A 24,605-nucleotide genomic window follows, 5' to 3' on the forward strand; every position below is an offset into this window, starting at 1 on the left:
GAACCTGGAGGCAGACAGATGTTCAACTATGGTGCAAGCGAGTAGTAGCAAGAAAAAGAAGACATGGGGGTTCCCTGAATCTCCCGTCTAGGAGAGGGAGTGACCACTGACCACAGACTAGCCTTGGGTTAAAGTTCTAACCGTACAGACCACTGGTTGTGTGACTCTGGGCAACTCTTTTTGGTTTCTGTGCCTCAGTTTCTTCATTTGTAAATTGGGGATAATGATACCGTCTTCAAAAATAATTGTAAGAATTAAATTAGTTTTAAAATGCTTATAGAAGTACTAAGCACATAGGAAGCCCTGCGAGTAGTAGCTATTATTACCCATTTCATTGTGTAAGTTCATGACCTTGGACAAGTCCTTTTGCCTCTCTGACCTTGGCAGACCAGGAGTTGCTTGACCTCTTCATTGAATGACCCCTCCCATTCCCTCATCTCTAGCTTTCAGGGACTGAGGCTGTGAACAGAGGAAGGAGTAGAGACAACCCTAGCAGAGAAATGGGGTGGGGGGGTACCAGTATAGGTGAGAGAGAAGGGTTAAGCACCTCAACCCAAGCTCCCCCCCCCAGAAAATTGAGGACTATCAGGATCTCTCTACGGCCCAGTGTAGAGTAATTCTATCCTGAATCCCTCAGGCAAGGGGCATGTCCTGACTGGGGACAAGGGGGCAAGGGATGGGACAGTGTAGGGCAATTGAAGGCATGGTGTATTCAGGCTGGGAAGCTGGAGGAAGGGTTGGAGCTGGGCTTGTGGGCCCTCCCCCAGGAACGATAGGACTGGGGGAGGGGCAGCCGGGGCCCAAGGTCACTCTGTCATTGTTACCACGGCAACAGCCACCTCTCAACTGGGAACCTGGAAAGGGGTGGGGAGAGGGAGTTCCCAGATCCCTGAATCTGGGGGTAGAGAGAGGAACACTCAGAGACCTGGAGGAAAAGCAGAGCGAGACAGTGATTCAACTCTTTGAAGACCTACCCATCTCAGAATCCTCAGAGCCTAGTACACTGTGGGTGCTCAATAAATGTCCCTCAGAAACAGAAAGCCTGAGAGAATCAAGCGACCAAAGATGATGAAAGAAAGAAGAATCGCCACAGGGGGAGGGCGGTGTCCCTTTCCTGCCTCCCTCAACTTTTCATACTCCTCAGGGGTCCTCTGAGAGTTCTGATTCCTCTTAATCTTTCCCAGACCTGGGCCCACAGGCCCACCCAACCCCACAAATCACTCACCCCCCCAGCAACTCCCCAGCCCCTGAAGCTATTATATTTGACATTTATAACAACTTCAGCAGCTTTTCTGCCTTCAAAATCTTCCTGCCTGGGGGATCACTGAGAAAATTAGCATAGGTGCACAATACTGCCTGCAAGGGTGGGAAGGTGAGAGGTGAGGGGACAGGCCCTGGCCTCCTTTACTCTCAGGGACTCAGGTGTCCTTGTTCCTCTTGGAACAAGCCCCTCCACAGGTTCAGATATTCCCCCAATTCCTCTAGGAGACCCTGGCCTCCCTCATTTCTCCTTAGGAAACCCTGCAGGCCCCTTCCTTTCTTTCAGAACAGGTATGGTATCTTCCTTGTCCTCCCAGAACTCAGCAGGCGTCCACTGGCCCTGCCTGCCCTCTACTGGTCAAAGACTGGTACTGCAGGAGTGCCACCTAGTGCCCACAATGAGGAACAGAAAACTGAGCCAGAGCTGAGAGTCTGAGTTGTTGCATTTTAATTTCTTTAAGGTCTGGGATGTTCAGGCCCTAGAGGGTTTGAGTTCAGGTGCCTGGCCCAGAGGTCAACGAAAGAAAGACAACTTCTCTTTGAGCCAGGCCTCGGTGAGGTCATCAGTGGTGCGGATTTCAAACACCTGCGCAGAGAGAGGGTTCGGTTTTATAATCCACTCAAGAACTGAAACAGTGAGGGCTCCAACCCCTCCCTCCTTCAGACCCAGAAACCCAGCTCCCGCCTCCCTCAGACCAAGAGTCCTGACCCCCCAGTGGGGGACCTCCAGGGGTGGAGCTCCCCACCCTCCATCAGCCCTCAGATCCCAGACTCTCCTCCCTCATACTCAGGAGCGTCAGCCCCAGACCCAGACCTTTGTGAGCTCTGCTGTCTGCACCAGCCTGTTTTTGCTCCCTGCATACATCATCTGTTGTTCAGGCTTGCAGCCTGTGTGAAAAATAGAAGAGGGAAGCATAACTGGGGGATGCCAAGGTGTTCTCTAAGGCCCTGGTAATGTCCTACCCTGGAAAAGGAAATGGTATTTCCCACTCCAATATTCTTGCCTGGGAAATCCTATGGACAGAGGAGCCTGGTGGGCTATAGTCCATGGGCTCGCAGAGTCAGACATGACTTGGCAACTGAACAATAACGGTGTCCTACAGGCCCCAGAGTTTTCTAAGACTCCCAGGCATTGTTCTAAGGAGGTCCCTAGAGGCTACAGTCAGAGTCTTCAGATTTGTTTGGAGGCTGGAAGTTATTCTAAGGTCCCTGGAGATGGTTTAGGGGCCAGACAGGGGTTGCCAGTAAAAGGAAGAGGTGAATGTGCTTACACACCTCAAAACTAATGAAGATGGGAGTTTGGTGCCCTCACCTCCACCCCATCGCCCTCTCAGCATTCACTCATCACACACACCACACTCTCACACAGGCATCTATACACATGCACACAGTCACACACACAAAATCACCAGTCACGTGCACATACACACACTTACACTCAAACACACACGCTTACACATCCTCACACATAATCTAAGAGCCCCTTCTCAGGAGGAGTAGAGCTGTGTCTCACCCACGGGGCTGGAGAAGATGAAACACAAGGGGTAGGACACTCGGCCATCGGCGTGCACATACTTGTAGCTGTAAACCACGAACCTACAACAGTGAAAGGGAATTCAAACTCAGCACTCGGCCTGGAGCTCAGGCCTAACATTCATCACCTGAGACCACAGCCTAGAATTCTTGCCTGAGTTTGAGAACCTAGGGTTAACAACTGAGACCAAGGGTACTGGCTTCAAACACAATAAAAGATTTAAAAAATAATAATGGGGGAAAATAATAATAATAGGGGAATTCCTTGGTGGTCTAGTGGTTGGAAATCAGCCTGCCAATGCAGGGGTCATGGATTCGATCACTGATCTGGAAAGACCAGGGCCGCATGCCGCAGAGCAGCCAAGCCAAGCCTTCGCACGATGGCTATTGAGCCCATGCGGCAACCTACTGAGGTGCACATGCGTAGAGCCTGTGCTCTGCAACAAGAGAAGCTACCATAATGAGAAGCCCATGTACCGCAGCTAGAGAGCAGCCCTCACTCACCACAGCTAGTGAAAGGCTGTGCATAGCAACGAAGAACCAGTGCAGCCATAAATAAGTTTTTAATTAAAAAAATAATAATAGTAAATGCTAAATAGAATTACCATCTGCTCCAGCAATTCCACTACTGGGTATTTATCAACGAAAATGAAAACAATAATTCAAAAAGATATATGCACCCCCATATTTATTGCAGCATTATTTATAACAACCAAGATGTGGAAAAAACCTAAGTGTCCATTGACGAATGAATGGATAAAGAAGATGTGGTCCACACACACACACACATATGCACATAATGAAGTACTATTCAGCCATTAAAAAAGAATGAAATCTTGCCATTGCAACATGGATGGCTCTTGGAGGGCATTATGCTAGGTGAAATAAATCAGACAGAGAAACACAAATGCCTTATGATCTCACTTACATATGGAATTGAAAAAATAAAAATAAAGAAACAAACCATCAAGCTCATACAGAGAGAGAACAGATGAGTGGTTGCCAAAGATGGGAGTGGGTGAAATGGGTGAAAGGAGTCAAAAGGTACAAACTTCCAATTATTTTATTTCCAGTTATTTATTTTAAATAAGTCCTAGGGGTGTGATATACAGCATGGTAAGTGTAGTTAATAATGCTGTATTGTATATTTGAAAGTTGCTAAAGGAGTAGATATTAAAAGTCCTCATTGTAAGAAAAAAATTTTTTTAGGAACTATGTATGGTGACAGATGTTAACTAGATTATCATGGTGAACATTTGGTAATACAGTATATACCAAAAAAAAATCAAATCATTATGTTTTACACCTGAAATTAATATATCATACATCAAATATAACTCAATAAAGAAAAAAATGTTTAAGAAAAAATGGTTTTGGAACTTCCCTGGAGGTGCAATAGTTAAGACTGCAGAGGCAGGGTTTCGATCCCTAGTTAGGGAGCTTAGATCCCACATGCTGAGTGACATGGCCAAAAAAAAAAAATAGTAAATGCTTATTTGATTATTCACAACAACCCTATGATGTAGGTACTATTGTTCTCCCCATACTACATACGGGAAAATCAAAGCCCAGAGAGTGAAGCCATTTGCCCAGGGTTCTATGGGTAGATTTGAACCCAGGAAGTTCACTGGTAGAGTATAAGTGCTCAACCACTATGTTTTACTGTCCAGCAGTCTAGAATCAGGGGCTGAGACCAGGGCCAGCTATATAATTTCCCAAACCCAGTGCAAAATGAAAATGCAGGGCCCCTTGTAATAAACACAGGAGAAAGCCATTTTTCTCTTTCTTCTGCAGTCTCTTTCCAGACTGATCTTGGTCTTTTAAAATTTCCTGTTTCAAGTCATGTGCTGTCTTGGGCTTGGGGACACTCATGGGGGGAGTGAAATTGCTCACGGGCACACTCTGGAATTTATCTTTCAGGAGTGAGTGCTGCCCCCTGGCCCTGACACTCCCTGAGTGTGCAATTAGGCCCCCTGCCCAGGGCAGAGGGCACCAGCCATCAATGGGCAATGTGGGAGTGGGGAGCTGAGAACCCATTTGGGCTGGAGGTGTGAGCTGAGGAAGGCTCCAAGCCTCCAGCACAGGCTCCACTGTCCTGTCAGACTTCAACGAAACAGATTCAGAGATAAAACTAGAAAGAATTTCAAGATAGCAGGCATCAAGCCCTGCCTTCAAGGCTCCCTTCTGGGTATGGGGCCCTGTGTGATTGCACTTGTCAGATGCCCAGGGTGCTGACTGAGATCTAGAGCCTGGGATTGAGTTTCAAAGTCCTAGGACACCCAAAACTCACCCCAGTCAAGATGAAAAAATCTAGAGAGACCAGTTTTCATAGAAGTGTCAAAAAACTTCTCCATACACAAAAAGCACCAGGCTCCTCTGGCTTCACACAGGATTCTCCCCAATCATTAAAGGTCAAATAAATCCTTTCCTACTCAAAGTCTTCCCAAGCATTGAAAAATAAGGAAATTTTACCTTTTTTTTTAAATGAAACAAGTGCAATGTTGAGACCAAAACCTTACAAAGTATGTACTAACATCACGTATGACTATTAGCATAAAATTCTGCAATAAAATTTTGGTATACAAACCAAAAGTCCTGTGATAGGAACTCAAACACATAGTTTCAAAGTCCATGAAAAAGACTGGACCCCAAGTAGTCCCTCAGTCTGCATCCCTCCATGGCCTGACCTTCCCCCTCCTTGCCCCAGGATACCTGGGCTGTCTCTCAGGCAACTCCATTTTTAGTTCCTCTGGAGAAATATTCTGTGAGGGGTCGGGGGAGGAGAGGGAAAAAAAAAAAAGACTGCCATTAAACGTACATGTACTGTGTCAAGGCACTCATCCAAGAAACACATATGGATTATTAGCCCATTGATCTCTCCCCAAACCCAAAGGGGTAGGTCCTGTTATTACCCCCATTTTACAGGTGAACAAACTGAGGCCCAGAGATGTTAAGACACTTGCTTTTTTCTAAGCAAACTACAAGGATTAAATCACTGCATTCACAGACGACCCGCAGAGGTGAGGACTGTTATCACCATTTCACAGATGAGAGGCCTATACAGGCAGAGTCTCTCGCCTAGGGTCATAGCTAAGCTGGAACTTGACTTCCTGATTTTTCTGGCTCCCCACCCCAGGCTCTAAGCCTCAGTCACAGCCCTCTGGGTCTCCCAGTCCCACCCCCCAACCCCTCACCTGAAATTCTTCCTCCAGCACCACCATCTGCCGGTCTTTGTCCACCTTCACTGAGGAGGGAGGGCATGGGTGGGTTAGATGCCCCTCCCATCTGTCCCTGTGCTCCCCCTACCCCCCATCAGGAGGGAAGAAGACACTCACTTATTATGGCTGCATTGTCCGTTTCTTTTCGGAAGCGGAATTTCCTCAGCTTTTCCTGTAGCTCAGGGTCCACCTCACACACCACCAGGGAGTCGGACTGCCAGAGGAGCCCAGTTAAGAGCTGAGTCACCTGGCCTCAGCCCTGCCCCTTTCCCCAAACCTCAGTTTCTCTATCCACTAATAACGAGGAGGGGCCCATAGCCCATAGATTGCCTGTGTAAACACTGGGGAAAGGCACCCTCTCCTCTGAGCGGATGCTGCCCCTTGATGAGTAGAGGCTGGACTGGGGAGCCCTCTCGGCAGGTGCCCTTGGGCAACGCCCAGGGAGGCTCGGGGATCTGCTCGCCTGGGGCTAACCCCGGAACCGCCATCTCTCTTTCCCCAGCCTTGACCTCCCATCCACAGCCTGACCTTCACCCTGGCGTCCTCCCAGCCCCAGTCCCACTCCAGCCCCTAGCCCTTCCCATACGACCCTGGCCCCCAACCATGACTTTACGGTCCAGGGGCCTCTTCTTTCCTTGGTTCCGCTGTCTTCTAGGGGTGGGGACCACAGCTACAGGGGCGGGGTGTGGGGTAGGGGAAAAGTTTCATCCAACACCACATCCTGTTTATGCCCATTCTGAGACAACTGTCACAGATGGCTCCTCCCTCTCCTTCCTTCCCCTCATCTGTTGGGACCTCCCAGGCTTTACAGTCACCCAGACTGGGGTTCAAGTGCTTCCTGACTGTGTGGCTCTAGCTAAGTAACCTCACCCTTCTGATTCAGGACAGTTATGAGGATAAAATAACTTCACATATCTCCCAGCATGGTGGCCAACACCCAATACACCATAGGTAGTGATGAGCTCTTTTTTTTTTAATTTTTATTGGAGTATAGTTAATTTACAATGTTGTGTTAGTTTCAGGTGTAAAGCAAAGTGAGTCAATCAACTATACATATTTGCACTCTTTTTTAGATTATTTTCCCAAGTAGGTCATTACGGAGTATCAGGTGGGGTTCACTGTGCTATATAGTAGGTTATTATTAGTTATCTATTTTATATACAGTAGTATATACATGTCAATCCTGATATCCCAATTTGTCACTCTCCCCCTTTCCTTCCTGGTAACCATAAGTTTTCTACATTTGTGACTCTTTTTCCATTTTGTAAATAAGTTCATTTGTAACTTTTTTTATATTCCACATACAGCAATATCATATAATATTTGCCTTTCTTTGTCTGACTTACTTTATTCAGTATAACAATCTCAGGGACAGTCCATCTGTGTCATTGCAAATGGCATTTTCACCCTTCTTTATGGCTGCATAATATTCCATTGTGTATATTGATATGTACCACATCTTTTTTGGAGTGTACCACATTTTCTTTATTCACTCCTCTGTTGATGGACATTTAGGTTGTGTCCATGTTTTGGCTATTGTAAACAATGCTCTGTGTACCTTTTCAAATTATTGTTTTCTCCAGCTATATGCCTAAGAGTGGGATTGCTAGATCATGTCGTTGTTCTATATTTAGTTTTTTAAGGAATCTCCATACTGTTTTCCATAGAGACTGTGCCAATTTACATCCCATCAACAGTGCAGAAGGGTTCCCCTTTCTCCACACCCTCTGGCATTTTTTTGTTTGCAGACTTTTTTGATGATGAAATAAGCTCTTTAACTGTTCCTTCAGGAATCCTTCCTGGATTCCACTACCCCCTAATCTGGAATATTTTAATTCCAGAGCTAAAAAGGGGAACTTAGAAATGTTTGCTGATCAAACTGCAACTTATTAGGTTGATGGGGAAATGGAGGAGAAAGAGGAAACTCACCAGCGCTCAGGTAATGGTGTATTTTTTTTCTGCAGTTATTCAACCTCATGGGCCTTATAATGGGCACTACAACAATGGTGTTTAATCCTATCAAACCAGTACCTCCTTTATTATGAAGAGCATTTTGTATTGTCCTCCCCAGTTCACATCCTGGAATGAAATTCCTAGATAAGGCAACCTATTTATACACATAAATTCTCCCTAAAATCAACATAATGTCCTAACTATCATATAAAGTAGAAATAAAAGGGAAGTAATTTATGAGAACCCCCTCTGGATTTCTATGAAAAAATAAACACAAACGATAGAGTATGTTCAGAGGACCTAGCTTCACAATGTCTGGCCCGCTGTGCTGAGGTCCCTCACATAGCAGTACGCAGATCCCACCCTCTCTAACCTCCTCAAGGGCATCACTGCAGCTACCCTTCTTCTCCCTGTATCACCAATATCCTTATCTCTACTGGATCTTCCCCCTTGGCCTACACACCATGGTATATCTTAAAAACTAAAAACCCTGGGACTTTTCTGGTGGTCCAGTGGTTGAGAATCCACTGCAAAATCCCTGCTTCCATTGCAGGGTACACAGGTTTAAACCCTGGTCAGGGAACTAGGATCCTGCATTCCACATGTTTCAGCCAAAAATAAATAAATAAAATCTAATATTAACCTATAAACTTTATCTCTCCTGCCTATTCATTTCCTTCCCTTTTCAGCAAGACTTTTTGAAAGAATTGTCCACACTCGCTGCCTCCAGTATCTCCTCCTAATTTGCTCTTCAACTCTCTCCCAGCAGGCTCACTCCTGTCTCTCTCCATTGACAAGGACGGCCAACGACCACCGTCAGAGGGCCACCAAGGAGCTTTGTGGCGCTGGACCCAACAGTCAATTCTTAACCTTCATCTGCTGTGCCCTGTCAGCTGCATCTGATATCATCCATCACTCCTGTGCCCAAAACACTTTCTTCACTTGGCTTCTGGAACACCACCCCAGCCTGGATTTTCTCTGGCTCTTCTGGCTGCTCCTTCTCAGTTCCTTTCTTAAAATTTTATAGAAGCATAGTTGACTTACAATATGTTAATTTCTACTGTATAGTAAGGTGATTCAGCTAAACATATATATACAATCTTTTTCATTTTTTGGCTGCACCACGAGGCTTGTGGGATAAAAGTGCCCAGACCAGGAATTGAACCTGTGGCCTTGGCAGTGAAAATGCAAAGTCCTAACCACTGAACCACCAAGGAAGTCCCTCATATTCTTTTCCATTACGGTTTATGACAGGATTTGAATGCAGGTCCCTGTGCTATACAGAGGACCTTGTTGTTTATCCATTCTCCATGTAACAGATTGCATTGGCTAATCCCAAACTCCCCATCCATCCCTTTCCCACCCCTCTCCTCCTTGGCAACCACAAGTCTATTCTCTATGTCTGGGAGTCTATTTCTCTTTCATAGGTAAGTTCATTTGTGTCACATTTTAGATTCTACATATAAGTGATATCTTATGGTATTTGTCTTTCTGACTTACTTCACTTAGTATGACAATCTCTAGGTGTGCCCCTGTTGCTGCAAATGGCATTATTTTATTCTTTTTTATAGCTGAGTAGTATTCCATCATATATGTACCACATCATTATTCATTCCTCTGTTGATGGACACTTAGTTTGCTTCCCTGTCTTAGCTATTGCAAATAGTGCTGCAGGGAACATTGGAATGTATATATCTTCTTGAATTATAGTTTTCTCTGAATATATGCCCAGGAGTGGAGTTGCAGGATCACATATCAGCTTCCTTTTAAGAGTCATGAGTCCCAGGGCTCAGCCCTCAGTCTGCTCCTCTTTTCTATCCTCCTTCTCAGCTTCCTGAAACATCACTCTCTTACTATTCAAAGGGGGATACCCTAATTATTTCCCCAGTCTGGGCCTCTCTAGGCTCTTATGTCCAACTGCCAGCATGACTCCATCTGGATGTCTTGGAGTCATCCTTGACCCATCTCTTTCCTCTGACAATGTACCTTTAAATCTGCCAGCTCTGAACTTCCAAATATAACCAGAACTGGCTCATTCCTCCCCTTCCACAGCCTATATTCTGCCCCTGCCACCTTCAACTTCTGCCTGAACTCTCACAGTAGCTTCCTCACTGTTTTTCTGCTCCCACCCCCTCCCCACACTCTATTCTTCATAGGACTGTCAAGAGAGATCCTAATAAAACCCAAAACCAAACTTAACCCTGGTGGTCCAGTAGTTAAGACTCCAAGCTTCAACTACAGGGGGTATGGGTTCAATCCCTGGTCAGTGTGAACTTCATACATTGTGCAGTGAAGCCAAAACAAAACAAAAACCAACTGACATACCTGTTCACTCAATACTGTCTCCTGTCTCCCATAATATCTGGGTAAAAGCAAAAGTCCTTATAGTGGCCTTAAAAGCTCTTAATTATCTGCCAACATTCCTCCTCTGTTACCTCCTGGATCTTGTCTTTTCAATACTCTCCTCTTTGCTCACTCCTCTCCAGCCACACTAGCCTCTTTCTGGTTCTGTGAGTGATCGTGACATCAGGCTTTTTCACGTGCTGGCTCCTTTTTCTTGTGAACCCTCCTTCCTTCATGGTTCACCTCTTCACTCCTTCAGATTTCTGTTCAAATGTCACCTGACCAAAGAAGCCTTTCCCTTATCTAAAATAGTGCTGATCCCACCTCTCCATCCCCTTAGCTTGCTTTAATTTTCTCCATAGAACTTATCACCAAGTTACATCGAAATATACCAAATAAACATTGAAAGTATCATTTGTTTCTGTCCCCCAACTAGAATGTAAGCTTCATGCCTGCCTCATTCGTTGTTGAATATTTAGTACCTTGAGCAGTGCTTGGCACATATTAGATACTCAAGAAATATTGAATAAATAAATGAACCAGTGTCCTTGGAGCCCAACCATTCTATATGGCGTTGAGTTGTTGCTTAAATGGAGGTGGCAATGCTTGTAGTTAGTGATGTACCCCCGCCGTCTTTTAAAAGGGCCTATCCTCACAGCGCCAGAGCCTGGTTTTCCTGGTTTACCTCCTCTCTCTCTCTCTGGCTGCTGCTTCTCAATCTTTGTTGAAAGTGTCAATTTCTTTGCTCAAACCTTATGTGTCTCCTCTTCTCAAGGTTCTATCTGGTGTTTGTTTCCATTCATCCTTCATACCCTCCCCAGGATAGGTCACTAACTCCCACAGCTTTACTTACTATCTTTGATCATCCTCAAATATAGGCTTCTGGCCCCAGACCCAGGGGTTGTGGGGCCTCCTAAATCCTGATGCTGGGTAGCCAACACTGGACTCAGCAACTTCCTAACCTGCTTCACCTCTGGGTCTCCTCCCCAGGGAAGCCCCCAACCCCTTTCCCTCAACCTTCCAGCCAGAGGTCTTTGTCTTGAATTTCTCCTTCCCTCACCATCTGTGCCCTAGGAGTCCCAGAGCAGGTTCTCCGAAGCTCCTGGGCATCAGTCCCTGGCACCTACTCCTCCTCCTCCCTCCTCCCTCCTCGCCTGATGCAAACGCCCCTCTCCCACCCCAGCTGGCTCCTCGAACACCCAGCTCCAGTTCTATTCCCTCCAATCCATCCTCCATATAGAAGCCAGGGACAGCTTTCCAACTTCCCTCTCCCCCCAACCCCCAGACTCTCCTTGGGGTGAAGACCTTCCATGGCTCCTCAGTGCCCTTGGGACAAGTCCAAACTCTTTCAAGTGGCCAAATTTCTGGTCACGGGTTATTTCCTACTACTCCCTGCCTTAAACTCTACATTCCTCTCCGACTCCCTCTCTTTGGGCTCCTCTAACAACCACGCCATCTGGTCAAGGCTATGGTTTTTCCAGTGGCCATGTATGGATGTAAGAGTTGGACTGTGAAGAAAGCTGAGCGCCGAAAAATCGATGCTTTTGAACTGTGGTGTTGGAGAAGGCTCTTGAGAGTCCCTTCAACTGCAAGGAGATCCAACCAGTCCATCCTCAAGGAGATCAGTCCTGGGTGTTCATTGGAAGGACTGATGCTGAAGCTGAAACTCCAGTACTTTGGCCACCTCATGCGAAGAGTTGGCTCATTGGAAAAGACCCTGATGCTGGGAGGGATTGGGGGCAGGAGGAGAAAGTGACGACAGAGGATGAGATGGTTGGATGGCATCACCAACTCGATGGGCATGAGTTTGAGTAAACTCTGGGAGTTGGTGATGGACGGGGGGCCTGGCGTGCTGCGATTCATGGGGTTGCAAAGAGTCGAACACGACTGAGCGACTGAAATGAACTGAACTGAACAACCACGCCTCTGTCACCTGGGAGCCTTCAGTGAATGCCCCCGATATGCTTACTTAGTTCACGCTGCTCCAGGGCAGTATGTGAAATGAATAGGTTACTACTGGCAGAGCAATGACTCCCATTTATTGACCGCCTGCTTTGTGCCCAGCGCTTTGTATGCATCGTCTCTTTCAGTCCTATTCCCAATTGAGAGAAGCAATAGACTCAGAGAGGGTTGCGATGGAGAAATTGAGACTCCAGCTGCCCTAGCGCCTACCCGCAACCTGGATGATCAGGGTGTGGCGGGGCCCAGGGCTAGAGCCCGGCTTGCGTGCCCGGCGGATTACCGGGCCTTGAACGCCAGAATCAGGAATTGTGACTTAGTTGCAAAGCTGAGGTAGACAAGCGCGAGACTGCCCCCTGCGGGCCGGGAGGCCCAATCCCGCGCGCCGCCGGTCCCGTTGCCCATGGCAACGCCGCGCGCGCCCCGCCTCTTCCCCCCCCACCCCGCAGGACCGACTGCCCGTCAGCTGAGCAGCCGACCAATCCGACGGGGCGGGGGTTGGGCCTCGTGGGCCTTGTTCAACCCCCCCGGCCCCCCTCACCACCGGGACCCCGCCTTTCTCCGCGCACACCTCCCGCCCTTCGGGCTGCCCTCGCCGCCCGTTGGCGAGCGCGCCGTTCGTCACCGCGGCGTCAACTAATGCTGGCGCGCGGCGGTCCCGTCGGGGAGGGGCCAGGGGCGGTGACGCACGGCGCGGTGACGCAGCGCGACGGCGGCGGTGGCGGCGGCGGTGGTCGGTGCGGGAGGAGGGAGGGGAGCTCGCGGGCCGGAGAGGGGGCGACGACGGTGGCGGTGGCCTGAAGAGGCCCGGGCGGCGGCGGCGGCAGCCGAGGCGGTGAGTGGCGAGCAGAGCCGGGCGGACGCGGAGCGGCGGCGGGTCGGGGCGCTCGGGGCTCACCTCAGGGCGCCCCAGGCCGCGCGGGCGGCCCCGCCCCCTCAGGGACCCCGGGCGGCGGCGGGCGCGGAGCGCGGGCCTCAGGGGTCCCGACCCTCGAGAGAATCCCTCACACCCGTACCCGGAGTCGCCTTCACAGGCCGCTTCTCGAGCTTCTCCCCGAATTCCTCGCCCCTTGGGGTGGCCTGGGAGCCCGGCCAGCGGCCCATCTCGTGACCCCCCCCCCCCACAGGTCTACCTCAGACAGCTCCCTAGAGGGCACGCCCACAGACCCCCCCCCCCCCGAATCCACTCGAAGCCCCCCGTCCCCTCCCGCCGTGCTCAAGGCTTCTCGAGAGACCACCCCTGATATTTCCATGTCTGCTCCAGACCCTGTCCTACGCCTCAAAAATTTTCCTCAGAGAACCCTGCTCTGGCCCCAGATCCCCCATCCTCCTCCTCAGTCTAGAAATATTCCCCCGGGGCCACTCCTCGTATTCCAACAATATGTGTCAGATATCTTCTCCAGGAGCCTCCCTCATCAGCCCTAAAAATCTTCAGATCAGAGACTCCCCGAAATCCCCTCCAGACCCCGTGCATTCCAGAAATCTCCCCCGGCGACCTACTTCCACATCCCAACAATATCGCCCAGACTTCCTTCTCACACATCCCAAGAATTTTCCCTCCCACCTACCCCCGTACCAGCAATCGCCTTGGAGATTTTCCATTCATGGCCCCCAAATCTCAGAGCCCCTCCCCCTGGAATGCTCCAGAATGCCCCTGATGTCCCCTGGAAAATCTTCCGAAGAGACCCTCTGAAATGTCCTCGGATCCTCAAAATTCACCTGGAGCCCCACCCCTCCCCCAGTTCATCTCCCGTATACACTCCCCCTTCACACATCCCAAAAGTCATCTGTTTGGACCCTTCCACAGGTCCCAAAAATCTCTCCCAAAGATCGCCTCATGTTCCTCAAATCTCCCCACCCTGAAATGCTCCATAGAGCACCCTCACATACCCCAAAAATCTTCCCCTGAGACCCTCCTCACTTATGCCAAAAATCTTCTCCAGAGATTACCTGAATCTACAGAGAACTCTTCGTCCACATTCCAAGAGCCTCTTCCAAAACCCTTTTTATGTATCCCAAATCTTTCCCAGTAATCCACAGAAAATGTTCCAAAAATTGCTTCCTCAGGATTCCAAAAGGTTTCCCATAGTTTCTCTCTGATATTTTCTTCAATCCCCCTTAGAATCCTCCTTTCAAGGTCCCTCTTTATAGACCCACATTCTGATGAACTTTCCTCCTCACAACCCTTGTAAACCCTAAGACCCTTTCTTCTCAACCCCTCTGAGATGCAGTTTTTCAAGACCTCCTCATACCTTCTCAAAGACCCCAACAACCCCCTCGAGCCTTCTGAGATATGCCCTTGAAATCTATTCTGGAGACTCTTCCAGTAACCCTTGGATCACCACTTACAGACCTCCTGCCTTACTGAGAGTGGAGAAGGAAATGGCATCCCACTCCAGTATTCTTGTCTGGAGAATTCCATGGACAGAGGAGCCTGGGGCACTACAGTCCATGGGGTCACAAAGAGTCAGACACGACTAAGTGACTAACACTACCACTACTACTACTTACTAAAAGACTTTTCCTAGATAATCCCCTCCCTGAACTCACTGTCACAGCTTCCCTCAAATCCTCTAGAACCCTCTGTGAAAGACACCCAACACCATGCAGTCTTCCCTCAAAATAACTCTGAGCTCATTTTCTTAGAAAGTCCCAGAATTCTTTCTGAAGAACCCTTTTCTGTGACATTCCCACATTCCCCCTCAGAAGAACCACCTTCCCCATATACCTTATTGAAGGCTTTACTCAGATTTCTCATCTGAGCTCTTTGAGAATTGTTCCTAAAAAGACCTCTGTTATCCTGCTCCAGTCAACCTAAGATCTCTCACAAAAGACCACACATCCGCAGACTCCTTTTAGAGAATTTTCTCCAAAATTGCTGTGCATCAACAACCCCACCACTTTGTGAGACTTCCTCAGAACACACTCTCAGATTCCCCCTCTGACATCTCCAAGAAACCTTATTCAAGGCCTTATTACATATCCGTTTTAGAACCTCCATTTATACCCTTTCATCTCCTCCATTCTTTTTCCTGTGAAATCAACTTAGAGATCCTTCTCAGATCTGAGCTTCTTTCCCCCAGTGTCCCACCACAGGCCCCCAGCATCCTACAGACTTCCCCTATCAGGAGCCTCTGTGTCCCTTTTTATTAAAAGATCCTCAAGAGATACCCTTGCCCCTTGAAGTTCCAGCCCTCAGAGCTCTTTCTCTCAGGACATTTTTCTTTGGTTCTATCTTCATAGACCCCGCCTCCCTTCAGATCTTCCCTTCAGAGATAGACAGACCCTTCCTTAGACTTTTCTTGAGGACTCCCTCAATTTTCCTGTCAGAAGTTTTCTCCTTCCTTTTCCACATTGAGAGCTTCCTCACAAAAGAGTCCCTCCCCCTATAGTAGTTGTTCTCAAAGTGTTGTCCCTGGACCAGCAGCACAAGCATCACCTGGTAACTTGTTAGAAATGCAGATTCTTGGGTCACAACCCGGACCTACTGAATCAGAAAACTTGGCAGTAGCTATCTGTTTTTAGGAACCTTCCTGGTGATTCTGATGCATGCTCAAGTTTGAGAACCACTGCCCTCTAAGAGGATTTCCCTTTCCCCACCTAAAGGCCCTTGAAAGATGCCTCAGGGTATGCCCCTGTGCCCTTCTGCTCACCCCCATTTTCCTGGGAGCCCCCTTTGTGAAGTCTCCACCTTCCAGAAGATTCCTTACCTTCCTTGAAAGGTTTCTGGCTTCTCTACAAGGTTACTCCACCCTCTGAGCAATTACTTCAGATTCTGCCTTTGAATGGTTCCCTTTCAGATCTTCCTCAGCATTTTCTCCTTCTGGCTTCCCCTCTATTGCTCCATACCATCCCATATCCTTCAGTGCTTCTGCTTCAAGTTGTTCCCTCCTTGAACACACATGTCCATCTCTTCTGATCTATTCCTCATCTGTCCTTGTCCACATAAACACCCTTCCCTTAAGGCATCTTCCAATCTTCATCCTCTTACTCCCCAGAGCCTTCCATTGTACTTTGTAGAGCGCCACTCATCTTCTCCCTGGTAATTTTTCATCTACTTGTCCGCTCACGCTGACTAGACTCGGAATTTGGAAAGTACTGGGATGTCACTTGTTCTTCTCTGAATTCCACAAAGTGGGCTCTTCCCTCTGTAAGTTGTAGGGAATCATTGGCTAACCGGCAGCTAAGTTCGAGAAGAATAAACAGATCACAAGGATAACACTGGGGCCTGCCTTCAGGGAGCTCACAGCCCAGTAGAGAGGTTGGTCAGGTACATGGGACAGAATGTGAGGTAAAAATTATATACTGTGGGAATTTGGCAGTGAGAGAAGGAACCCTCTATCTGGAAAGACTTCATAGAAGAGGTGGTAAGACTGGGTGCTGTTCCATAAGAGTTGGGACAAGGATGATTGGCCTTCCAGGCAGAGGAAGGGGCTTATGCAGTTGGTCAAAAGCAAGAAAGACTCTTCACCTCTAACCCATGACATCTCTTCTCTTCACCTGAAGGACAGAGATGAAAGAAAACAGATCTCCTCCATCTGCACTGTATTTGCCAGGTGCACTTTAGTGACCCAAAGAGTAATAATGTTAATGATCATTGTTTATTGAGTAATTATTATCTACCAGTCACTGTTTAAGTGCTTCACGTGTATTGTTTCATCTCATATTCACAGGAACTCTATAAGGTAGGTAAACTATGATTATCCTCATTTTACAAAGGATGAAATTGAGGACAAGTGGCTCAAATAGGTTTCTGGCTCTATCCATCCCAGGATGATAGTGTCTGAAGTCAGAGTTGGATTTTTTTCTTCAGGTAGACAGGATTTGCATCCCACTCATTGCTTACCTGTTTTGTGACCTACAACAAATTACTGAATTTCTCTAGTCCTTAGTTTCCAGAGTTAAAAAATGAAAGTAATAACGATACCTTACTTCATAGAATTGTTATAAGGCTTAAATAGTTAATATGTATATAGTACTTAGGACAAGGGCTTCCCTGGTGGCTCAGATGGTAAAGAATCTGTCCACAATGCAGGAGACCAGGGTTGATCCCTGGGTCCGGAAGATCCCCTGGAGGAGGAAATGGCAGCCCACTCCAGTATTCTTACCTGGAGAATTTCATGGACAAAGGAGCTTGGCAGCCTACAGTCCATGGTCGGACTACAGTCCACTCAGTCGGACACGACTGAGTGACTAACACACAAACACACACTTAGAACAATGCCCTGTATGTGAAAGTGCTCAGTTTCAGCGGAAAAAAAAATAAAGCTCACATCAGCCAAGACTCTAAAGATGTAAGTGGCATTACCTTAGCTCAAGTTGGCTTAATAAAAAAAAGAATTAATTGCCTCATGTTACTGTAAAGTCCAGAACTAGGATGGTTACTAGATAGACCTAGCTGCATCCAGAAGTTCAAACAGTCTTCCTAGTAATCACCCCATTTCTCCACTGACTTAACTTCATCCTCAGCTGGTTTCTGCTTTGTGACAACAAAATGGCCCTTAGCAACCCCAGATTTGAATTCTACATCCTTAGCAGTCTCAGTGGAAAGAGAACTCTTTACTGAGAGCCCCAGTTTGAAAACAGTTTCCTCTCTGAGCTAAGTGTGAGACGGTGACAGAAGATCCTCAGAGACATGTTTAGGTGAGTGGTGCTCTTAGAGATTCTCTTGCTTGCTGAACCAGATAGAACTGTGATTCCATCCTTTGAACTTGGAGTGTTGATGGTAGTCCCCTCCTCACTGTTGCCCAGCTCCATTCATTTCTCTTCTCTATGATTGGATCCAGAGATTGTTTATGACTAGTCTGACCTCACCAGACTTGACTTTGGGATCTCACTGGGAGAAACAGAGCTTCCCTGGTAGCTCAGCTGATAAAGAGTCCACCTGCAATGCGGGAGGACACGACTGAAGTGACTTAGCAGCAGCAGCAGCAATGCAGGAGACCTGGGTTTGATCCCTGGGTTAGGAAGATCCCCTGGAGAAGGGAATGGCCTCCCACTCCAGTATTCTGGCCTGGAGAATTCCATAGACTGTATAGTCCGTGGGGTTGCAAAGAGTCAGACATGACTGAGCGATTTTCACTTGGGAGAAACAGGAATGAGATGACTGACTTGGTTTGGTTATAGTCTTGGGGTAGTAGAATCCAGGAGTACTGTGTGTTCAGTTCCCTACCTCAACTTTGGGTTTCCAGTACTCAGAGCTTTAGAAGAGGGTTAAATAGGTTTCTGTGAGTAAGTTTTGTTTTGTTTGTTTTAGGGTAAATTTGTTCAATAGAGTCTGCTTGAGGGCAACAGAACAACATTATTATATAGAGTATGCACATCTCACATGTCTCCAGTAATTAAACAGTTTATGAAGGCACTTTTTAGGTACTGGAGATACAACAGTGAATGAAATAGTCAAGGTTTTAGAGCTCTTGGATCTTATATTCTGATGGAAGGAAGATATATGAACAAGTCAGATAGTGATATGTGCTAGGAAGGAATTAAAACAGATTGAACGGGGTAGGGAGTTGTCCACTGTACACAGGGTGATCAGAATTGGCCTTTTTGAGGAAGTGACAGTTGAACCCGATAACCTGAAAGATGAGAAGGCACCAGTTGTGGGAGGATCTGAGATTTGGGCATTCTAATCTAACCATTGTTACATGTGAAGAAAAGACTGCTGCAAGGTAGGGAAATTTTTCACAGATATTTATTAACAGTCTGTTATGTTCCAGGCACTGTGCTAGAAATTGAATATATAACAGTGAATAATACAGCCACAGTCTTCCTTCCCCTCATGGATTTTCCAGTCTAGGTGTTTCTGGAAGAGCTATAGCCTTAGAAGAAACACTTTTTGACAATGATATCAGACCAAAGACTCCTTCCTACTGGGGAGATGAGGAAGATTGGGGCACACATGAACCCAGATCTGATTGATGAAAAGGAACCAGCCATATGATGACCTGGGAAAGGACATTTCGGGTAGAGGAATCAGCCAGCAAAACCTCTGAGATGTGTAAGGAGATCAGTGTGGCTGAAGCATAAGTGAGGCAGAAGGGGCAGGGGCAGGTTCATAGAGGCCAGATTATCTGGGGCCTTGTGGGCCATGGTAAGGAATTTGCATTTTTACTCACAAGCATTTGGAAGCTCTTACAGCATTTCTAAAGCAAGACAGTAACATGATCTATTTGTTTTTAAAGAAAATTTGGTTTCTGCAAGGAAAATGGGCAAGAATGGAAACAGGAGGCAATACATTCATCCAGATGAGAAAGGACGATGACTTGAATATGGTGGTAGTAGTAAAAATGGAGATACAGATACATGTTTGGTGTTGAGCAAACAGTTGATGGTGGGATTAGAGAAAGGAATCCAGGATGATGATACTAGCTAACATCTCTGTGAAGGTATTTATACCTCACAACTCTGTGAGAGTAGGTGCTATTATTAAACCCATGTTACAGATGAGAAAACAAGCACAACAAGGTAAAATCACTTACTCCAAATTATGCAAGTTTCCCATAGCTCCCCAGGCTGTGTTGTCTTCTAGGAGGCCCTTCCTGGCTTTTCCCCTCCTCTCCTTCCCTTCTCCAGGACCATTCATACAAAAGCTGCAGTCTTCGTTGAGGCAATTATATATATGTATATATATAGTATACATATTTTAGGAGTTTCTAGAAGTTGGGCTCCCTTGGCTTCTCACATTCTCCTATTCTTCTCAAGTTGAGATAGTGAATTAACCATAGGTAACTAGCCTATTACCTTATTCATGAAATGAACAAGTTCCTCCAGGGCCTACATGGATGTTCTACGAGGGCTAGGGATAGGTGGGAAGGCTAATAGGACCCCTCATTTGTCCAGAGATGTTCGCCTTAAAGTTCAACTTTGGTCGAACTTTCTAGGCAGTAGAAGGGAACATACAGGAGGCTGTAGCATTATACACAGGAACAAGCAAGAACTCTAAAACCAGACTGTTTGGCCTTAAAAATCTCAGCTTAGCTGTGTAATCTTGGGTAGGTGACTTAACCTTCTCTGTGTGCCCGTGTCTTCATCTGTAAAATAAGAATATGTATATATATGTTTATAGTTTTTGAGATCATACAAGCTCATCAGTGGAAAGCTATTAGCATAAGGCCTGGCACATAATACAATATGTGATATGTGAAGACATGTGAAACATCATTCTAGGTATCTTATATACATTGTTTCATTTCATTCTTACAACAAGCTTCACTGAGAAAGAAACAGTTACTTGTGGAAGATCAGCATGGCAAGTTAGTGTCAGTAGGAGAGCTCTAGTTCAGCCAGGTCTGACTGACTCTGCAGTGCTACTTCTGAGAGAGGATAGCTGACCTCCAGGAGCTTCCTGTATGAGGGCTGCTTTTCACTGTTTGAAGAAAGAGCCAATGACTAGTTTTTCCTGGAACATCTTAGCCAGTTTTTTACTCCATTTCCCACCTTCCAGGGTTGGAAGATGTTCCTGAAGGTTCCTTGGTCTCTTAGAAACCAAATATGGTAGCCATATTGTTGGATTATTTGAAGGACTTCACCAGAGGGGTTCCCTCTAGTGTCTTTTCTCAAAGACAGGGAGTCATTTTTGGTCACCTAAGGATAAAGATCATGGCATCTGGTCCCATCACCTCATGGGAAATAGATGGGGAGACAGTGGAAACAGTGTCAGACTTTATTTTTTGGGCCTCCAAAATCACTGCAGATGGTGACTGCAGCCATGAAATTAAAAGATCCTTACTCCTTGGAAGGAAAGTTATGACCAACCTAGATAGCATGTTAAGCAGAGACATTACTTTGCCAACAAAGGTCCGTCTGGTCAAGGCTGTGGTTTTTCCAGTGGTCATGTATGGATATGAGAGTTGGACTGTGAAGAAAGCTGAGCACCAAAAAGTTGATGCTTTTGAACTATGGTGTTGGAGAAGACTCTTGAGAGTCCCTTGAACTGCAAGGAGATCCAACCAGTCCATCCTCAAGGAGATCAGTCCTGGTTGTTCATTGGAAGGACTGATGCTGAAGCTGAAACTCCAATACTTTGGCCACCTCATGCAAAGAGTTGACTCATTGGAAAAGACCCTGATGCTGGGAGGGATTGGGGGCAGGAGGAGAAGGGGACGACAGAGGATGAGATGGCTGGATGGCATCACCGACTCGATGGGCATGGGTTTGGGTAGACTCCGGGAGTTGGTGATGGACAGGGAGGCCTGGCGTGCTGCGATTCATGGGGTCGCAAAGAGTCGGACACGACTGAGCGACTGAACTGAACTGAAGGATAAAGAGACCAGAGCAGTGGTGAATTCTCCTGTATGGGAACAGTCAAGGCTTAAAGTTGAAACGTTAAGTGGTAAAAACCCAAATCAGACTGGCCTCGGCCCAAAAGGAATTTGTAACGGAAAAGTCTGGGATGGGGAGGTGGGATGAGAGGCTTCCCGCTAGCTAGAGATAGGTCTTCTAACAATATGAACAAGTCTCTGTTTTCCCTCCACTTTTGACTTTGCTTTCATCTGTATTGGCTTCATTCTGAGATAGGCACTCACTGTGAGGTAGCAGCAGTAGCAACCAGGAATATCAGGAGATATGTATAATCTGAGCAGCCCTAACCAAGAACTTACTTTCCCTAGTGTTTACAGCAGAGTCCAGGGAGGGCTTTCCATGGCCAAGTTTTATTTTATGTCTACTCTTGAATCCAAGAAGGACAGTTAATTCTTCAAAGGGAATTTAGGGGCCTGGTACCAGAAGATGGATGTGGATGTCTGGCAGGCAAATCCACTGAATCCATCATAGTAATTTGCTACCACAGTAATATGCCTTCAAATAGTCAGTGCTGATGCTTCTTCCCTGGCTAATCTCACCAAGCCAAGTCATCCTTTCTCACTGTTGCCAAGCACCCAGGAGAGAAGCTGGAGGCCTTTGGCCCTTTGGACATAGAAAGTCATCCAGTCCTTGTCTCCATTCACCATCCAGACCAAACACTCAGCATTCTTCTTCTGTCTAAAACATAGGAACACTTCCTTTAGGGGTTATTTTTTACTTATGCATTTATTTTTATTGAAGTGTAGTCGATTTGCAGTGTTGTGTTAGTTTCTTATATACAGCAAAGTGAATCAGCTATGTATATGTAGTCTTTTTCATGTTCTTTTCCATTATTGTTTATTACAAGATATCAAATCTAGTTCCCTGTGCTATACTGTAGGACCTTGTTGTTTTATCTATTTTATATATAGTAGATTGTATCTACTAATCCCAAACTCCTTATTTGTCCCTCCCCTGATAGTGACCTTTTGTTTCCTAAAGCCCCAGGGTTTCATGCGGTGTCTTTAAACCTTCCTTGGACACCAGGTCCTCTCTCCCCATCATGTTTCCTGAGTGATGGAGTGGCTTGAAGATGTAGGACCTTCTCTAGGCCCTTGAAAAGTGTTAGCTGCTCAGTGGTGTCCAACTCTTTGCAACCCCATGGATTGTAGCCCACCAGGCTCCTCTGTCCATGAGATTTCCCAAGCAAGAATACTAGACTGGGTTACCATTTCCTTCCCCAGGGATCTTCTAGACCCAGAGGTCGAACCCCAGTCTCCCGCATTGCAGGCAGATTCTTTGCTGTCTGAGCCACCAGAGAGGCCCTTGAGAGGGATATATATCAGACTTTTGCGTGTTGTCAGGCCCGAGAGCCTCTTCCATCCTTGTCAAGGGGAGTGCTAACCTTCTCTCCTTTCATACAACACTATATATCAGACTTTTGATCTTTTCCCAGTTTGTGTCTATCTGGCCTAAGCCACAGGCTTTGTTTGTTCTATATAGGGTTCATTGTTGCTGTTTTAATATGAATTTGTTTCCAACATTTAAAAATAGGGGAATTTTAATTTAAAAATCTAGATTTCTGGCTCCTATTAAAAAAAAAAAAAAAAACAAACAAAGAACAATCTAACAATACTGGACCCAAATTCCTACATGGCAGCAGTTGATTAGAGCTCAATAGTAAATTCTCCCTTTAGACAGTGTGTGTGCTTTTCAGCTCACCATAGCCCTCACCGGCCTGCTCCATTCAAAATCTGGCCTTGTAAGCATCATGTTTGAGATCCTACTGTGTCCCAAGGCTTTGCTTCTAGCATTTGGCTTTGGGAAGAAGCTGGATTAATGTTCAGTCAATAGTTTGATTTCTGGGGCACAGTGCTGTTACTTAGGAAAAGTAGCCACCCAGTAAAAGTGTTCATAGGAAAGAGTGCACAGCTTAGGTCTGTTTGTGGATTTGGTCATCTTTTTGCCGTAAACACTGTTGGCATAGCAAACCTCCCATCACAAATGTTCCCTCTGAAATAGTAACATGTCCTTCTATCTTATGAGTTGCCACCCAGTGAAGGAATCCCTCCCACTCCCAAGGGATGTTCATCCAGCCTCTGCTTGACCACTTCCAGCAGCCAGGGAGCTTATTACCTCCTCATATGGCAGCCAGTTCCATTCTTGGACAGATACATTATTTTAAAATTCTTCCTTATGTTGAGGCAGCTGCTGTCTCTTTAGGACTGAAAGCCACAAAATACTGGAGCCAGGAAGAGAAACTGACTTTTTCAGGCACATAAACTACCACTCATCTGTCCGGTGTCCAGGGCAAACATTGATAATCAATCACAGCACTCTTTCTCACTGAGCCAGAAAGTAGAATGCTGCCTTAGATGTCTTTAAAATTAATTTTTAAAAATTACAAAAGTAATTTGTGTTCATGTGGAACTAGTGAAATAGCACAAAGTTATATGAAAAGAGTATAACTAATTTCTCCTTCTCCCCAAGGTAACCAATGTGAACGGCACAGGATGTATCATTCTACACATTTCTCTATGTACATAGGTGCATAGGCATTCATATATAAGATATATAAGGGGTTTATATACAGCTTTTTTTTTTTTTTTCCACTTTACAAGAATGACATCACTGAACATATTACTATGTACTTATGGACTAACCGTAACACTTTACATTGTAGTTAAAGATCAAACACTACACTTAGCTAGAAGCACATTGTTTGTATTGAGCTGTCAGAACCAAGCACATTTTTAATTACTACATTATATTCCCTTGTATGAGGTATTCTCCAATTTATTGATCATTCTCCACTGATGGATATTCCTGTTGCTTCATTTCTTCAGGATCCTTCTCACCTCAGTGTTCCAGGCAGCCACTACCGATCGATTGAAGTTAGCCTGTGAGGTAAAACCCACTTGTCATGTCTGACCAGTCTAGCTCCTTATCTCACACATCCTAGAGAAGGAAAACAGACTAGCTCAAAGATTAAAGTGACACAGTGGGGCAAGACTAGAACTGAATTTTCTTGACTTTCAACATTTTTCATGTCTCAGG

At 46.3% G+C, this 24,605-nt stretch overlaps 2 protein-coding genes and 1 pseudogene across 6 annotated transcripts in view; 1 reads left to right on the top strand and 2 right to left on the bottom strand.

The window, feature by feature from the left end:
• Nucleotides 1-1,685: 1,685 nt before the first annotated feature.
• On the bottom strand, nucleotides 1,686-6,738 carry GMFG (glia maturation factor gamma). 2 transcript variants are annotated; one of them, XM_061139267.1, is made up of 7 exons: nucleotides 6,625-6,738; nucleotides 6,129-6,225; nucleotides 5,988-6,037; nucleotides 5,506-5,555; nucleotides 2,774-2,856; nucleotides 2,075-2,148; nucleotides 1,686-1,846 (listed from the first exon to the last, which is right to left on the bottom strand). In XM_061139267.1, coding segments are annotated over exons 2-7 (330 nt in total). In that variant the 5' UTR covers nucleotides 6,130-6,225; nucleotides 6,625-6,738; the 3' UTR covers nucleotides 1,686-1,774. The 2 variants fall into 2 exon arrangements, with proteins under 2 accessions (XP_060995250.1, XP_060995249.1); XM_061139266.1 differs by having other exon boundaries at nucleotides 6,614-6,718.
• Nucleotides 6,739-12,975: 6,237 nt separating this feature from the next.
• The window catches only part of SAMD4B (sterile alpha motif domain containing 4B), a 35,142-nt gene continuing 23,512 nt past the window's right edge, over nucleotides 12,976-24,605 (top strand). The window contains exons 1-2 of one of the 4 annotated variants that reach the window (XM_061139268.1): nucleotides 12,976-13,101; nucleotides 24,395-24,455. The gene's annotated coding sequence lies outside the window, so the exon portion shown is untranslated. The remainder of the gene's footprint in view (nucleotides 13,102-24,394; nucleotides 24,456-24,605) is intronic. The other 3 variants (XM_061139271.1, XM_061139270.1, XM_061139269.1) reach the window with 3 other exon arrangements.
• Nucleotides 22,884-22,975, bottom strand: LOC133055364 (U6atac minor spliceosomal RNA; annotated as a pseudogene).

This window comes from Dama dama, chromosome 4 (genome assembly GCF_033118175.1).
Source record: "Dama dama isolate Ldn47 chromosome 4, ASM3311817v1, whole genome shotgun sequence".
Classification (NCBI taxonomy): domain Eukaryota; kingdom Metazoa; phylum Chordata; class Mammalia; order Artiodactyla; family Cervidae; genus Dama; species Dama dama.

Bases quoted from the DNA above. Each gene is read 5' to 3' on its own strand.
- GMFG (XM_061139266.1), bottom strand. The intron at 5,556-5,987 runs GTGAGGGGTTGG...GACCCCTCACAG, and splicing joins TGCTGGAGGAAGAATTTCAG to AATATTTCTCCAGAGGAACT. The intron at 2,149-2,773 runs GTGAGACACAGC...TTTTTCACACAG, and splicing joins CATCTTCTCCAGCCCCGTGG to GCTGCAAGCCTGAACAACAG.